The sequence below is a fragment of the Convolutriloba macropyga genome, chromosome 1 (assembly GCF_964194025.1).
Source record: "Convolutriloba macropyga chromosome 1, txConMacr16.3, whole genome shotgun sequence".
In the NCBI taxonomy this organism is placed as follows: Eukaryota; Metazoa; Xenacoelomorpha; order Acoela; family Convolutidae; genus Convolutriloba; species Convolutriloba macropyga.
The window spans coordinates 17,922,059-17,937,440 of NC_134468.1; the positions used below are offsets into that span (position 1 = coordinate 17,922,059).

The window sequence follows — 15,382 nt, forward strand, 5'->3', positions numbered from 1 at the left end:
ATCACGATTATTTCTGTGCTTGGAATTTTGTGTAATTCATTGTTTTTTTGTGTGTTTCAATATCTCTACCTCTTTAACTTATATCTGTTCCCAACTAAGAAGGAATTTTTTGTTTAATGTAAACTGCAATAAGCCAATTTTTTAGAATTTGTCAGTCGATGCAAAAAATTGTGCGCATTCATTTTGTTTTAATGCTTTGGCGCCGCAAATAATTTGTGCCTGAATTTTTTCTACTTAATAGTAATAAATTGTTCCTAGTGCCGTTGTCATAAAACATTAGCAAGAAAATACATACATTGTACGAATACAATCGGTTACAATTTGTGACACTACAAGGTCGTCATTAAACCTATCTGGTTTGTTTTCAGGCGCCTCATGGAAGAGTTGTGCAATTTTAGTTGAAAGAATAATAAAAAAAGTGTTTAAAAATGAAAAGTTGTCCTTTCCAGTAGAGATTAACTAAAGAATTTGTGTTTGTAGCTATCAAAAATTTTGCTCTAATGAGCATGAAGGAGTCTGTCTAGCAGGTCCTGGTTACCAGTTATATAAAGATTCAAAAATTTATGAAAAAGTTCTTTTATGTTTGCCTCTTTTATTGTTCTAACATCTTCAATAAAAGAGTTGTGATAATTCAATGCAATTTTAAGCATCCCAAGAACTCATTCAATGCAATTCAATGCAATTTTAAGCATCCCAAGAACTCAGTAATTCATACAATGCAATGAATTACTATCGAATCTTATAGTATCGAGTCCTAGTCCCCTATTATGGTTGAAAAAACTTCACTTAGCGGTTGTTTTTTTATTAGTTTTACTAGCAGTTTGAGTGTTTCAAAAGCATGTAACTCTGATGCGTTGCTTATCAAATTGTGAACTCGTTTTTGCTCGATTGACTCGTACTTACGTTTCCAGAAAATTATTTTAAAAATTCTTTTAATTTACCAGTTGCTTGGTTTTAAAAAACTTTCGTTAGTAGATCCGTAGATCAAAATTCCGTATTGTACTATCGGTTTGACATAAATTTTACAGGTTTTAAGAAACTGTGTTCTTGTAAAAATAAGGCGTAATCGGTAAAAAAAAGGGAACAAAATTTTAAAAGCTTCTCTTTGACGTAGGTAATATGATCTTTGAATTGCAACTGGTGGTCTATTATTAATCCTCGATACCTAAAAGAGCTGGTTTGTTCAATTTACGCTTGGTTAATGGTTGTTTTGTGCTGTTTTAGATCGCGTCCTTTTCCAAACACCATGTGTTTTGTTTTTTTTTGTGTTAATTGTCAATTTGTTTTTATGAAACCAATTCGCAACGCTAGTGCGGCCTCGTGATTTTTTCCTACAGTCTCAATACTACGTTTATTACAAACAACTGTATCGTCAGCATAAAATATAGTTTGATTTCTATTGACTCTAGAGTTGGAATGTCGTTAAGGTAGATAATGAAAAGCAGTGGACCGAGAATTGATCCCTGCGGGACTCCACATTTAACGTTTTTCTTTTCAGATTCAACTTTTTCTATTTTAATATATTGGAGTCCGTCTTTCAGGTAGGATTCAAGCATTTTCAGAACCGTTCCTCGGAGTCCGTAGTGCTCACACTTTTTCAGCAGTAGCTCATGGTTCACTGTATCAAAAGCTTTTTTTTTAGATCAACAAAAGTGCATTTAGTTAAGTTTTTTTGATTTAAACCAGTTTGCTCTAATTACTTCAGTTAAGGATGCTATGGTGTCAACAGTACTTAATTTGCTTCGAAAAGCAAATTGATTTTTTGAAAATGTGTTGTTTTTGCTCAAAAACGTATAAATTCTTTCATATAAAAGTTTTTCAAATAGTTTGCCAATGGCCGGAAGAAGTGAGATTGGTCTGTAGTTTGTGGGTTTGCTACGATAACCGCTTTTGAAAAAACGCACAATTTTGGCTATTTTCAGGCACTGTGGAAATACGCCAAATTTCAGACACTCATTATAAAATGTTTCAAGTAGTGGACTAACTGCCCGAGATATTTTTTTGAGAAAAAAGGAATTTATGTTGTGGCAGTCTAAACTAAACATTGATGGACGCACTTGCAGTGAGTCAATGATTTCGGAACTTGTCATCGGGAAACAGAACATGGTATTTGTGTTAGTTTCGATTTCATACTTCTGCTCTGGATCAAACGCTTTTGCTAGCTCTACTCCAATGTTTGCGAAAAAAGTGTTAAAGGTTTCTATGTTTTCTACTATTTGTTCATTGTGGTGAGTCGTTAAAGTTTTGCTCGATTTTTCATTGAAGAGGTTGAAGAACTTCCTTCTGCTATTGGCTGCTTCTTTTTCGATCTTATTTTGGTAAAAAAATGTCTTGGTTTTTGTTTGATTAGATTTCTGACAAGTTTGCATTGAGTCTTGTAATCATTTTGCCAAACATTATTATCTGGGTTTTGTAAACACAATTTTCTTAGGAACTTTTTTTTCGCCGCAGCACTTTGCACCTGATTATCTATCCATGTTTTTTTGTACTCCTGTTTTAATTGAACTTATTATTGGTAGACTTTCGTATAGGGTATTAATCAAAATTTCATGCAGTTTTTCAAAAGCCATATCGGGGGACCTTTCACTACCATTACAAGTAATTATTTTTAATTTGTCCATCAAGATATTGTTGAGGTCTTCGACCAATTTACGATTCTCTAATTTGACCCATTTTCTTGTAAACTTTTCGTGCCTATTGGACGAGTTTTCCAGAGATTGTTCAAATGTTTGTGTTACTGTATGATGGTCTGAAATGCCGGAATCAGTAGTGTGGAAAGAAGACAGAGTGTTTGAAAAAAAACGCATCCAGTGTTGATTTAGTGCTCGAGGTTTCGCGTGTTGGTTCAATGCTTTCAACAATAGAGAGGTTATTTCCTGTCAGCAAAGTGACTATTTTTCGGAAGTTTGCAAAATTAACCAAAAAGTTAATGTTGAAGTCTCCGCATAGTATATGCTTATCTTCAGGATCAATTGGTAAGGTAACTATATAATTTTCTTGCCTTTGAAAATTCGCACTGTTTTGTTTTCTAGGTGGAATATAAATACAAGTAATAATCAAATAATGCTGCTTATCTGCTTTGATCTTTATTGTAAGAGCCTGCAGATCGTTGTGATCGCATTTTTTCACTTCAACAAAATCCAAGTCGTTCATTACAAAAATTCTTACTCCATCCCCTCTTTTCATTCTCTCACAGCTGCAAAGCTTTTGGTATTCATTCAATGAGAATTGTGACGTTTCGTAGTGGTTCTTAAGCCAAGTTTCTGTCAGGCAAAGTGCTACAGGTTTAGATTTTAACGTTTCTAAATGAATGTTTAGCAGATCAAAGTTTTTCTGAAGGGAACGTATGGTCTGTAGAGTTATAGTTTGCTTATTTAAAATCATCTGTTTGTGTAAGTTTGGGGAATGTAATAAAGAAATAACTAAATTAATTATATACTGCAACTGGCCTTGATTTTGGTTCGCTGTAGTTTAGCAAAAGAACATATCTTCAGCTTGCTGATTGGTCCCACTTTACCATTTTTATACGTTTTTTCTCCCCCTTCCTTTTTTAAAAAAAAATAGATTTACAGCTGGAAAAAAAGAAAGCAAGTGTTTATTCGCGGATATCGCAAATAGACACTGCAGTTATTCTCAAATACTTTGTCAGCTAGGTATCATTTCAGCCGCTGACGCTATTACTTAACAGAGTTAGCGCAGAAATGCTGTCTGAAATTTTCACGTGCATTTGCAGCAAAAAATTAGCACCAGCCACTATTGCAAGTTGTGTCAATATTTAGTTTTTCGTCTGATGTCTGCATCGGACTTTCTTTTCGATCTTGCAGAAGATTTTGCTTATTGAAAATCTAAATCGGAGTCCGTAGTGCTCACACTTTTTCAGCAGTACCTCATGGTTCACTGTATCAAAAGCTTTTTTTTAGATCAATGGAAGTGCATTTAGTTAAGTTTTTTATTTAAACCAGTTTGCTCTAATTACTTCAGTTAAGGATGCTATGGCGTCAACAGTGCTTAATTTGCTTCGAACTGATTTTTTGAAAATGTGTTGTTTTTGCTCAAAAACGTATAAATTGTTTTATATAAAAGTTTTTCAAATGGTTTGCCAATGGCTGGAAGAAGTGAGATTGGTCTGTAGTTTGTGGGTTTGCTACGCTCACCGCTTTTAAAAAAACGAACAATTTTGGCTATTTTCAGGCACTGTGGAAATACGCCAATTTTCAGACACCCATTATATAATGTTTCAAGTAGTGGACTAACTGCCCGAGATATTTTTTTGGGAAAAAAGTAGTTTATGTTGTGGCAGTCTAAACTAAACTTTGATGGAAGCACTTGCAGTGAGTCAATGATTTCGGAACTTGTTATTGGGAAAGAGAACATGGTATTTGTGTTAGTTTCGATTTCATACTTCTGCTTTGGATCATACGCTTTTGCTAGCTCTACTCCAATGTTTGCGAAAAAAGTGTTAAATGTTTCTATGTTTTCTACTATTTGTTTATTGTGGTGAGTCGTTAAAGTTTTGCTCGATGTTTCATTGAAGAGATTGAAGAATTTCCTTTTGCTTTTGGTTGCTTCTTTTTCGATCTTATTTTGGTAAAAAAATGTCTTGGTTTTTGTTTGATTAGATTTCTGACAAGTTTGCATTGAGTCTTGTAATCATTTTGCCAAACATTATTATCTGGGTTTTGTAAACACAATTTTCTTAGGAACTTTTTTTTCGCCGCAGCATTTTGCACCTGATTATCTATCCATGTTTTTTGTACTCCTGTTTTAGTTTTACTTATTATTGGTAGACTTTCGTCTAGGGTATTAATCAAAACTTCATACAGTTTTTCAAAAGCCATATCGGGGGACCTTTCATTACCATTACAAGTAATTATTTTTAATTTGTCCATCAAGATATTGTTGAGGTCTTCGACCAATTTACGATTCTCTAATTTGACCCATTTTCTTGTAATTTTTTCGTGCCTATTGGACGAGTTTTCCAGAGATTGTTCAAATGTTTGTGTTACTGTATGATGGTCTGAAATGCCGGAATCAGTAGTGTGGACAGAAGACAGAGTGTTTGAAAAAAAAACGCATCCAGTGTTGATTTAGTGCTCGAGGTTTCGCGTGTTGGTTCAATGCTTTCAACAATAGAGAGGTTATTTCCTGTCAGCAAAGTGACTATTTTTCGGAAGTTTGCAAAATTAACCAAAAAGTTAATGTTGAAGTCTCCGCATAGTATATGCTTATCTTCAGGATCAATTGGTAAGGTATCTATATAAAATTCTCGCCTTTGAAAATTCGCACTGTTTTGTTTTCTAGGTGGAATATAAATACAAGTAATAATCAAATAATGCTGCTTATCTGCTTTGACCTTATTGTAAGAGCCTGCAGATCGTTGTGATAGCATTTTTTCACTTCAACAAAATCCAAGTCGTTCATTACAAAAATTCCTACTCCATCCCCTCTTTTCATTCTCTCACAGCTGCAAAGTTTTTGGTATTCATTCAATGAGAATTGTGACGTTTCGTAGTGATTCTTAAGCCTTTGTCAGGCAAAGTGCTACAGGTTTAGATTTTAACGTTTCTAAATGAATGTTTAGCAGATCAAAGTTTTTATGAAGGGAACGTATGGTCTGTAGAGTGATAGTTTGCTTATTTAAAATCATCTGTTTGTGTAAGTTTGAGGAATGTAATAAAGAAATAACTAAACTAATTATTTACTGCAACTGGCCTTGATTTTGGTTTGCTGTAGTTTAGCAAATGAACATGTCTTCAGCTTGCTGATAGGTCCCAATTTACCATTTTTATACTTTTTCCCCTCCCCCTTCCTTGTTTTTTTAAAAAAAATATATTTACAGCTGGAAAAAAAAGAAAGCAAGTGTTTATTCGCGGATATCGCAAATAGACACTGCAGTTATTCTCAAATACTTTGTCAGCTAGGTATCATTTCAGCCGCTGACGCTATTACTTAACAGAGTTAGCGCAGAAATGCTGTCTGAAATTGTCACGTGCATTTGCAGCAAAAAATTACTACCAGCCACTATTGCAAATTGTTTCAATATTTAGTTTTTCGTCTGATGTCTGCATCTGACTTTCTTTTCGATCTTGCTTATTGAAACTCTAAATCATTTCACTAGATTAAAAAAATGTCAAATGACGGCCCAGAACAATCGGGACATGAATTTTGGAAATGTATTTATTTGCAAATTTAGCGTCGTGAATGTTTCACTATCAATAGGATCGAACAATCTCAACGACGTAAAAATTCTTTTAAAACAGAACCACCCATTTTTTTCTCCGTATTCTGGATACAAATCATCATTTAGGCTTTCGATTTAAACAAAATTCGATTTACGTTTTCTTTCGAGGCAATTGAAACAATGCATGAAACTTTTGAAATCGAGATAACAAATTGCATTCTGACATAAAAAAATTGTTGTGCGACGAAGCTTCTACTTTATGGAAGACCATCTTTCTGCTGCTTTTATTAGCTAGATAAAGCAACATTTCTGTAAGAGAATACTTCTATAATTGGTTTTCAGGTAAAACTATCACCTTTTAATAACAATCAAGATAGTGGATTTTTTCTGTTTCATGTCATTAACACAATTTGTCATGAAGTTCTTAATTTCAAAGACGTTTTTTCGAGCGAAAAAAATTTAAGTTTAGATTTAGCGTTGGGAGACATTTAACACGTCTACGCAGTTGAAATGCTTTTTACATTAACACATGTATCTGTAATTGTAATTCATACTACCGAAATTTTGGTATCAAAATATGCATGTCCTTTGGCAACCCATGGCCTATTGTTCTTTTTCTCTTCGGCGCAGCTTTTCCTAAAAACTGTTTGTATGTATACGCTAAAGCCAGGATCTAGGAGCCGGTTATAAAAGAAAGTGACATTAGTGAAAGTCAGCCATCTCTATCCAAATTAACAATCATAAACGCAGTATGCATACATTAGCATTTCCGCCTGGCTGCTGGAATTTGACCCTCTGTCTGATTTTTTTTGCAAATGAGACTCTGATAATCGCACACATTCTAACTTGAAGTATGGAAAATAATTAAAAACGTCATTAAAAACTATATAAAGAACACTTTAGGAAAGTTTTTTTGAAACACCCCAAAAAATATTCGGCATTGAAGATTTCTTCAAAAACGTTGGATTTGTTTTAATATGTTGTAATTCATAATATTTTAGTATTTCTGTCAATTGTTTTGATTTGAATTGAACGTGAATTTTCAGCACAGCAACCTTTTTAGTTTTCCATTTCAAGCTATTGCAGCTCGGAATTGAGCCGAACGTGCGCAGAGTCGCATGAGAAAAAGAACCGAATGCTTAAATTTGATTGGCCGAAAAATCTGATTGGTTTATATTAAAGATCAACAAATGTAGGAAAAGGCAACTTGATTAGCTGCGACCTTGGAACGATCTTCGTTACGCTAATTTGTAAGTACTTCTCACAAAAAAGATCAACCAATCAGAACGTCAGCACCAAGAATCTGCAACTTGGATAAACTTTTAATTTTTAATTACCTCTCTCCCTTATATTTTACAACTCTCGTGAGTAATGGAAAAAACAATAATTTTGCAGTCAACAACTTTTCTGTGAAATCAAACCCTCTTTGAGAGCTGAATCTCCCCTCTAATATGTACAAATTAGGTATTATTTCTACAAATTTACGACAATTATGTTGACCAAATAATGGTAGTCATTGGTTGCAAGATTTCATTCTATTAGCAATAACTTAGGAGTCATGGTGTTGTTCCCATGTGATTTTGAATCTTTTCCGTTTGTGCCCCCCTCCCCCGACGGTGTGCATAACGTACTGTTGGGGCGGGGGGGAACAAGCGGAAAGATCCAGGGTTTCATTTAGCAGTTGTTCACTTTATTTTTTCTTTTCAAACATGTAAATTAATAATATAACCGAAAGGTTAAAGTTTACATGCCTTCAGAATAATCAGGAATACTTATTGAAATAATCAAAATTATACGTTAATCTTCTGGTCATTAATTGATTTACCCATTAAGCTGTTCGTTCCACTATATATAAAATAAGACACGAACGATCCTAATGATCCTTTAATTCAAAAATATTTTTCAAACTATTACTGAATGAGAAAATAAAGCTTAACACAATTAATTAGTTTTTATTGGAGCAAGAAAAATCTAACTTTAAGGTACCGATGAATAAACTTTTAACTGTAGAAAAAAGACCCATTTTCCACTATTTTCGCCGCCAAGTGGCTTACAAAACAATGTCAAAATTTTAAATTAATGAAACTATTAGACCTAATCAGTTCTCAAGCTTGTTAACGGATTGTTAGCGCAATTACATTCTGAAAATCATCTTAATTTTTTATCAATTATTATTAAATAAGCACATTCCACTACCGTCGAGCATCTGGAGCGGGGTAAACTCCAAGAAGCCCCCTCACAACACTTGATTTCTCAAGTTTTACTGAATCACATAGTTAGAGACCATTAAGGCTCCAAGAAAACTGCTCAGCAACCTATTGCTCTCCAGGCTTTACCTGTGGATATCATAGGTTCGAAAGGCCAAATAGTAAGACGAAAAAGAACTATCACACGAAACACAGCAGTGTAAAAAAATGCTTAAAAAGACCAGCAGATGTAATAAAATTGCTAGACACTTTTGTGAGCACTTAATTAGTCCTTTAATCTCCAATAAATGTTTCGGCATTTATAGTTTACCTATTGCTTAAGTACTGCCAGTTTCTTTCTTTCTAAACAGTTTGTTTTCTCTAATGAACCAGCGTACATATAATCTTATGCAGATACTGGAAGATAAATACATGTGATGTGGTTGCAAAAATTAATGAAAGTTGCACTGTCTGCAAACTAAAATGACTTAAGATTATTGTTTTTCCTGTGATGGTTGGGTTTTGATTCGCTGAACCTTGAAGCAAAACCACGTCTGAAGAACGGTTTACTTTAAAAATTTTGTGAAATAATTGGTGAGCTCTTTTAGAGCGGTTATTTTTTATAGCCTCTAATAAATAGAAAGTCAAGTAAACTCACACTGGAAACGGAAGCTATCATTCATTTCTCCAATATTGAAGGAAAAGCGGTTAAGTATAAAAGTTATTTAATTTGCATTACAAAGTAAAACAGAAATTAAATACAAAAACTAAATTATCACAACACAATTTGCCAAACGAAACGATAAATAGTCACTTTAGAACACAAAACGGGTGTATATTTGTATAGATCGAGACAAAACACCAATAAATTGAATTTGACTGAGACGCTAAAATTTTGACAATGTACTTTCAAGTTGAAAAATTTAGTTTATAATGACCCAATACTATATTTTGACAAGGTATAATTGCTTTCAGTTTATTAAATTTAACTTCTTTCACAAGGACCACGGGTATACATCACAATATGGTAGTCTATCATTACAGTTCTGGGAACAAGAAGGTGGGGCAACGACTGGCTAGTTTATACTGGGAGGCTTTTCGTTTTTGCCGTTTTTCCTTTGTGTCTCCATTAGCAATAAATGCATATCCATCAGTTGCTTCCCCCCAGTTAAACTGTCTTACAACCCAAGTTGGAGTTACTGGTTCAAGATGGAGCTTTTTGAAAGGCGCCGACGTCCCGTTAGGTCTATCAATCAAGCCCCGCTTTCTCCCATTAGCTGTATCTTTGTTGTACTCGATTATCTTTGATACAATGTCATCAAGAGAGCTCTTCGCTTTAAGGCTTGAATCTGATTTGGTCTCGCCTGATTCTTGAGAGCTGATCTTTTCCAGTTCATCGGCTAAATCTGAGATATTAAACTCTGCACAGGGAGTTCTTCCAAACTTCAGGTATTTTGATCTGAGAGCTTTGTGCATGTTTTTAGTCTTCTTGATTGCCATCATTATAAATGGCTCTCTCACTTTCAATATCTGTGAATAGGTTGCTTTTGATGTAACACACAAGTTGTGTACTGACGTCAAATGACGATAGAGCTGATTTTTGACCTTGAATTCTCTGTCACAGCCTTCAACTACACACCTGAACTCACTATGTTCGGCCATGTGGTTCACCAGTCGCTCTTGTCTTGAGAACTGCCTTTTGCACTGTTTGCATTCGTATTTGAACTCTCGCACCGTTGCATCAGTTGCAGTCTTCTCGAATGCCGTTGGCTTCTTCAGGCCGCCAAACTTTTTCCAGTAGACCCAACATGACTCACACAATTTGCATACGTTGTTGGGACCCCAGAGGAACCAAGCTGTCGATTCTTTGCACGAGCAGCCTTCACATTGGAATTTCATCAGTTCAGCGTTGGCAGCATTTGTTGGTATTTTGTTGGGGTTATTGTAGGTCCCTGAAGATGGAATGTACACCTGTTTGAGTTTATTCTCAGCCTCTGTCGCCTTTATTCTCTTTTGGCGCATATATCTGTCTGTCGTTTTCCACATGTAGTAATACTCAATAATGGCAGGCATTGGCTTCCAAGGCAGAAACTGTTTTCTTATTTCTCCAAAATCCTTTCCGTACTTTTCGGATGCTTCCTCGAAAAGCGAAGCCTCACTGGCTGACCACTCTTCAGATTGATCTTGGATCAGCAGAGGTCCATTTTCCGGAACCAATTCCAAACACGCGTTGCCAATATTATATTCGCACTTGTTTAGCAGGTTGTGACCGTAAGCCACAGCTATATCTCGCGACGCACAGGCAGCGGAATTGACCAAACTCGTTTCTCTAACTTGAGTTGTGTGATGCAGCGCTCTGGAGAAAGTTCCAATCGAGCGTACAATTATCATATACTTGGACCATTCCTCCTCAGATACCCGACAATTTGGATCCCACATTGGTGTCTCGTAATCCTGACTGTCATATGATAACGGTCTCTCAACCCACGGTTCTACTTGGGCTTGGAATCGGAAGCCTACTCTCATTTCGCCTTGGTCTTTCAATAGTGTCTTGTTGACGGGGTCATAGACTAGGGAGTAAAAGAAGGCGTCGTCTTTGTCTATGTACATGTGCGGTGACTCCACCTCACTTATGAGGTTCACTGTGCATTTGCCTCGGATATACTGTGCAGGAACTTTTTCCACCTGTCTGGAGAGGAACAGTTCCCGATGGAACAGTGAATGTTTGTCTTCTGGGCTGAGGTTGTCGAGGACCGTTTTGTTGGGGTGTTTGTCATTGAATGACGGATCCGCGAGGTGAATAAGGGCATTTGGGATGTCGCGGCGTCTGTAGTAGCACTGGACTTTCACTTCCACCTGAAACACGAGCAGCTTTACATTGGGCAAAAATTTTTGCATATTTACTTTTTTAATATGAGATTGGGCAAAGTTCTAGACTACAAATGATCTACGGGCAGCTGCAAAATGGAAGGTTAAATCGAATTTGACTACAAAGTCTCAAATTAAAAAAAAACTTTAAAAATGGTCGTTCAGAACTTAACGGTGTTTCAGTGAATCTTATCATTGCTCTGATACAATTTGAATGAAATGCTTTAGTTTTGCACCCCGGCATATTTGACAAATCAAAAATCATTCCCGAAAACGATCAATTTATAAAAGGCAAAGAAGCTATGAGCTATAGCAATTGCTGTACACTTCAAGACACTTCAGAGAACTTGTACAGTAATATGGATTCTCATATTCTGAAAGTGAATTTGTTGCAAATGGTACTCAAAAATCCGCAAAATATCTTAAATGGCATCCAAACCTGTGATCCACTGTTGGCTCTATTTAACTCTTCTATCCTTCTGATCTGATAAGGGTAGCCTGCATGCACTTCAAAGTACACGTAATCTCCTACCCTGTACATGTTATTGAGAGAAGGGGCGGCCGCCATTGTCAAGCTCAACTAACAGCACAAATCTGAAAAAAAATCTCACTGCTGCTGCTTTACATCAAAAGATAGTTATTTGCTCATTAATAAACCAATTGTAACCAATCTAAGTCTATCCTGCATTTCATCTTGATAATGATTTCTTGTTAGAAATTACACTACTGAGGTAAGAGGTCATAAAAATCTATTCAACTACTTGTCAATGCAAAATAAATATTCAACAGAAGTCATGAAATCAGTTCAATGACAATTTCAACAGCTCAGACATCTAACTGTGAGTTAAAATCTAAAATATCAATGATGCAGAAAATTACAAAATATGCAAATAGAGTGGTGCGGAAAGACAAATTAAATATATTTAGCTAACCCCTTGCCCTGACCCAAAGCAAGCATTATCTCGACAATGATTTTAACAAACACGGCTATTCAGAAAATTGTCACAAATTTTTGTGCTAGTGTTTTTCTAGGTCAGAGAAGTTGATAACTCTTTAATAGCAAAACGAGTAGGCAGGCTTAAATAAATTGTAGCTTTAATCAAAGTAGGAATGACTCAGGGCATCAGACGACGACAATCGTAGACTTGGATTGCAAATTAAAAGCTGGGCTAGTAGCTCAACCCCCTTCGTGTTCAGCTTCGGAACCGCAGAGCCGATGTCATTGCACGCATTGAAAGGCCCGAATGGTTTGAATTCCGGGAACTTTGCAACTCCTGGCCAATTCTCCTCTGTTGGTGATCCCAGAAGTTTAAAAATTCGTCGTAATTGGTCATCTACATCATTTCCAGGGAAAAGAGGTCTCCCAGAGTTGGCCATTTCCGCAAAGATACAACCAGCAGACCAGACGTCAATTGAGGTGTTGTAGATTTTGGCACCGAAGAGGACATCTGGAGGTCTGTACCACAAAGTAACCACCTCCGAGCTGTAGCACCTGACTGGAATTCCGAAAGCACGAGCTAGTCCAAAATCTGCGAGCTTCAGTTCACCTGCTTTGTTGATCAATAAGTTTTGAGGTTTCAAATCTCTATGCAGCACATTATGCTCATGGCAGAATGCCAAGCCTGCAAACATACAAAAAGATTAACTACAATACAACATCAAAATGTCAAAAATTTACATGCAAAATTTTTACACTTTAATAAAGTACGTGGTTATTTCCTCTTAACAACAGCAATTGCAACGATAAACTTTAACAGGCAGATGCATAATATAATAACTTTCACAAAAAAAAATTATCCATACTTGTTTTTATACCTCGTAAAAGTTGCTTGAAGAAAGATTTCACAGTGTTCTGATCCATCAACTCTCCATTCAGACTGTCAAAATATTTCTTGAGATCCTGTTCACAGAACTCAAATACGAGAGTAAGTTTCTTGTCACTGTGTAGAACATCATGTAGTCGCACAATATTAACATGTCTCAGTTCCTGCAAAGCCGGACACAAATTGATTTAAAAAAAGCTAGTTGTTTCAAAGTCGTGATATTTATACACTTCCAATTTCGAAGCAGAGAAGTAGAACTCAGAATATGCTGACTTCTCCCAATTTAACGCCATATTTTCAACAAAAATGTCATCACTTCATTTACCGACCTTTAGAACTTACGAAATAATTGCAACTTTAGTCGTTCACCAAGCGAGCCTTTTCTCATACTAACGTTAAAGCCATTTCAGGAAGCTTAAATCCTATTTCTAAATGCTTCTGTTTGACTAGTGTCGGAATTATTATATGGATGTTGTTGACTTGCCCCCCCCCCCCCCCCCCCCCCCGAGTTAGTTGACGATCACACATTTTAGAGGGCGGGGGCCTCTCCTAGTTGACCTTTTTCAATACTGATTCATTCCTCTTCTTTTCTTTACTGATAAAATCATTAATAATCATTTGCCCTTCTCGCAGAGCCAATGCATTATTGAAGACTAGCAACTACGCCGGGGGGGGGGGACAACTGGTTAGAATACTCGTCGATTCAGAAAAGTTCTTAGAATATCAAAACTATCTCGTCGTGTTAAGCATTTAGTGATGGCAAAGAGCATATTTTCTTACTTTGAGGAGGCAAATTTCCCGCAGGGCACTACTTGGCACCCCTTCATCATCTTCGTCTAATCTCACCCTTTTCAGGGCAACAATAGCCTGTGTGTCTCTATTTCGGGCTTTGTACACTGTTCCGTAAGTACCCTCGCCAATTTTTTCCAGCCGCTCAAATTTGGCTGACATCTCGCATTACATAATGTATCTGAAATAAAACTTTTCGTTAGCAGTAGAGATTGCATAATAATAACAACAAGAGAATTTCGGGATAAGCACATTGGGGAGGACTGTTCACGTATCTATTTGAGTTTACAATTGTTTCTGTAGTTTTGACAGACATGGTAGCCACTATTTTCGGGTTGAAAGGGTTTCTCTCAGACAAAGATTGCGATATCATATATGCCACAAGAGGTTTTAAAATATGATTCAAAAGAGATTAATTAATATGACGAACTATTAAATAGCACATTTGCAAATGGAAAATTGCCATCGGAAAAATGGTAGAGAGCCCTTACTGATTCTATATATCCAATTATTTAATGTTTCATTGGAGACAATTCAACGAAGAAATCCGAGGATTCTATAGCAGCTCACCCACTTCAGAAGCTTTCACATTCCAATTTAGATTTTTTGTGCACTACAAAAAATCGACTAACGACGAAAGAATTCATCTCAAACGGTTGGCGTGGGGCTCTAATTCAATCGATCTATTTGGGTCAGACAGGTGAACATGTAGCCAATAGTATTTTATACCTTCAGAAGAAAGGTTTCAAACATCTCATAAAAAGCAATGGTAATATATGCCGGAGAATCCTTGAATCATGTCGGAGTCCAGATAAACTAATGCCTGCAGACAACCCATTTTAAATTTGAAAATCATTTTGGTAGTGTCAACCGACGATGCACGCAAAGATCGAAAACTGCTTTTCAATTAACTTTTAAATGGCAAACCAGCTTTCATCTCCAGACCAGCTTCTATAAAATAGCATTCATAAGATCCTGAATTTCAATCAGATCCTGATTCCAAAGGTAGTTTTTATCAATTGAATTATGATATTCAGTTTTAGGACTGCACGCAATAAGAGGCCGGAGCTGTGGACATTTTTTCTCAAAACGCAATTATAAAACAAGCGAGTTCTGCCTCGGGTAAAGATTTTAACATTTGTTGTAGCTGTCGCACAGAGTTGCAAGTCGAGGGTAATTTTGGCGGAATATTGGCGCTTATTGTCGTTTTTAACTGTTACCTTAGTTGCATCTGTATAAAAAAATAGATATTAGTAGTGTGACTGCCTATCCACAAATTTCTTCGACCTTTCTGCATCTACGCCATGGTGGGTGACATTCGGTCTCCGGGTTACGTGGGGCAGGAGGGGCATCGACAACATCCAGGAAAGGTACATGCAAGGCGGATTTTTCTGTGCAGTGTTGTCTTGTTGAGGTGCTGGTGAAATGTTAAATGCTAAACATATTAATAGGTGAAATGTCAGAGCCCAGTGAGGACCTTCAGTGGAAGGGTTTTAGAAACTTGGCGGTATGATTGATGAGGTATCACGTTTCAA

At 36.3% G+C, this 15,382-nt stretch overlaps 2 protein-coding genes across 2 annotated transcripts in view; both read right to left on the reverse strand.

Moving 5' to 3' along the window:
* Positions 1 to 9,075: 9,075 nt before the first annotated feature.
* On the reverse strand, positions 9,076 to 11,935 carry LOC142335947 (metastasis-associated protein MTA3-like). The gene is made up of 2 exons (XM_075384363.1): positions 11,675 to 11,935; positions 9,076 to 11,223 (listed from the first exon to the last, which is right to left on the reverse strand). Exons 1-2 carry the CDS (start codon positions 11,801 to 11,803, stop codon positions 9,406 to 9,408), a joined length of 1,947 nt encoding a protein of 648 aa, XP_075240478.1. The 5' UTR covers positions 11,804 to 11,935; the 3' UTR covers positions 9,076 to 9,405.
* A 32-nt stretch (positions 11,936 to 11,967) lies between these two features.
* Positions 11,968 to 15,382, reverse strand: part of LOC142335955 (cyclin-dependent-like kinase 5) — a 52,580-nt gene continuing 49,165 nt past the window's right edge. The window contains exons 2-4 of the mRNA XM_075384375.1: positions 13,839 to 14,030; positions 13,051 to 13,222; positions 11,968 to 12,857 (exon numbers count right to left, since the gene is read on the reverse strand). Coding sequence (XP_075240490.1) covers positions 12,331 to 12,857; positions 13,051 to 13,222; positions 13,839 to 14,009 — 870 coding nt within the window. The 5' untranslated portion in view covers positions 14,010 to 14,030 and the 3' untranslated portion in view covers positions 11,968 to 12,330. The remainder of the gene's footprint in view (positions 12,858 to 13,050; positions 13,223 to 13,838; positions 14,031 to 15,382) is intronic.